This window comes from Cyprinodon variegatus, unplaced genomic scaffold, assembly GCF_000732505.1.
Source record: "Cyprinodon variegatus isolate N-32 unplaced genomic scaffold, C_variegatus-1.0 Scaffold479, whole genome shotgun sequence".
NCBI lineage: Eukaryota > Metazoa > Chordata > Actinopteri > Cyprinodontiformes > Cyprinodontidae > Cyprinodon > Cyprinodon variegatus.
The window spans coordinates 586,819-588,124 of record NW_015150932.1 but is presented as its reverse complement, the minus strand read 5'-3'; the positions used below and the strand labels follow the sequence as shown (position 1 = coordinate 588,124).

General features: G+C 46.5%; 1 protein-coding gene across 1 annotated transcript in view; it reads left to right on the top strand.

Moving 5' to 3' along the window:
- The first annotated feature begins 815 nt into the window (after window positions 1-815).
- Window positions 816-1,306, top strand: part of LOC107094338 (GTPase IMAP family member 8-like) — a 4,819-nt gene continuing 4,328 nt past the window's right edge. Inside the window, exons 1-2 of the mRNA XM_015389893.1 lie at window positions 816-821; window positions 889-1,033. Coding sequence (XP_015245379.1) covers window positions 816-821; window positions 889-1,033 — 151 coding nt within the window. The remainder of the gene's footprint in view (window positions 822-888; window positions 1,034-1,306) is intronic.

Sequence of the window (1,306 nt, the reverse complement as noted above, 5' to 3'; positions counted from 1 at the left end):
AGCCTTAAAAGTAGACGGGGTGTCTGCCTCACGGACTAAAACTGGTAGTTGGTTCCACAGGAGAGGAGCCTGTGGAACAGTTTTAAGTCTAATGTGGGTGTTAGACCACATATTTTGTATTTTACCAATAAAGAATTTTTTTTTTTTTTTTTTTTATAATGATCACTTGTTTCACTAGATTTGGGTCTAAGATGTGAATTTATTTTAGTCTTCGGTCATAAAAGGGTTTAAAATAGAAAAAAGTTGATAAACACTTATGACTAAAGCGTTTTATGAGCAGAGCCAATTCTCTGGAAGTCCTCAGCTGTGAACCTTGGACCCCCCCTCCCTCCATAAGGTCCACCTAAAGATAAAGCTTTACTGGTTCAGTGTTTACAGGCACAGGAGGAGTTATGGACAAGAAAACCCAGAACTGGTTCCTCCTCTGATTATTTTCCAAATACTGCGTGAATAACTTCAAACCCGGAGAACTTTCATGGCTTCCTATGGTAAGAAACTTCCAGCTGTTTCTATAGAAACTGCCGCCTGTTGTGTGAATGACTTAGAGATGCCGGCTGTTGGTCAGGTTCCAGATCCACCACAACCGGACTGGTTTTACTGCTGCTGGGCGAGAAGGAAAGTGGGAAGAGCTCCGCAGGAAATGCCATCCTGTCCAGAAGAGCTTTTCACAAGAAAACCACCCAGAGCTGCAGGAGGAGCGCCGCCATCTTTGGCATACAGGTCAGTTACCCACTTTATAACTTTACTCACTTTATCAGCTCATTGTTGCTCACTTTGAACTTCATCCCTCAGGTGGACGTGGTGGACACCCCAGGATGGCTGTCCCACTCCTCCACCCCCCACTGGGTGTCCAAGGAGCTCCTGCGAGCTGTGACCCTCTGCCATCAGGGACCCGACGCCATCCTGCTGGTGCTGCCCATCTCCTCCAGGTTGGGTCAGGAGGAGTGGGCGGCCATGGAAGCCCAGCTCAGACTGCTGGAGACACCCATCTGGCAGCGAGCGGTCATCCTCTTCACTCACGGGGACAGATTAGGTAAACCGTCAGTTTAACGTGGATTAGAGCTCCAGCGCTGCCACAGGCCTGAACCAGGAGAACTGGGACTGTTGGTGCTCTGCTGGTTCTGGATTATCCTGAACTGATCGTTTAGCCTCCCTGTTAGAAAATGTAAATGGCATCCCAAAAAAAGAAAATTACAATCAATCCACTGGACTTTGTTTCCAAGTTTAAAGACATTTCTCTTCCATCCAGGAAGATTTTTTAATTCTAAATGTCAGAAATAGCGTTTAGTTCCAGGTTTTATCCAGC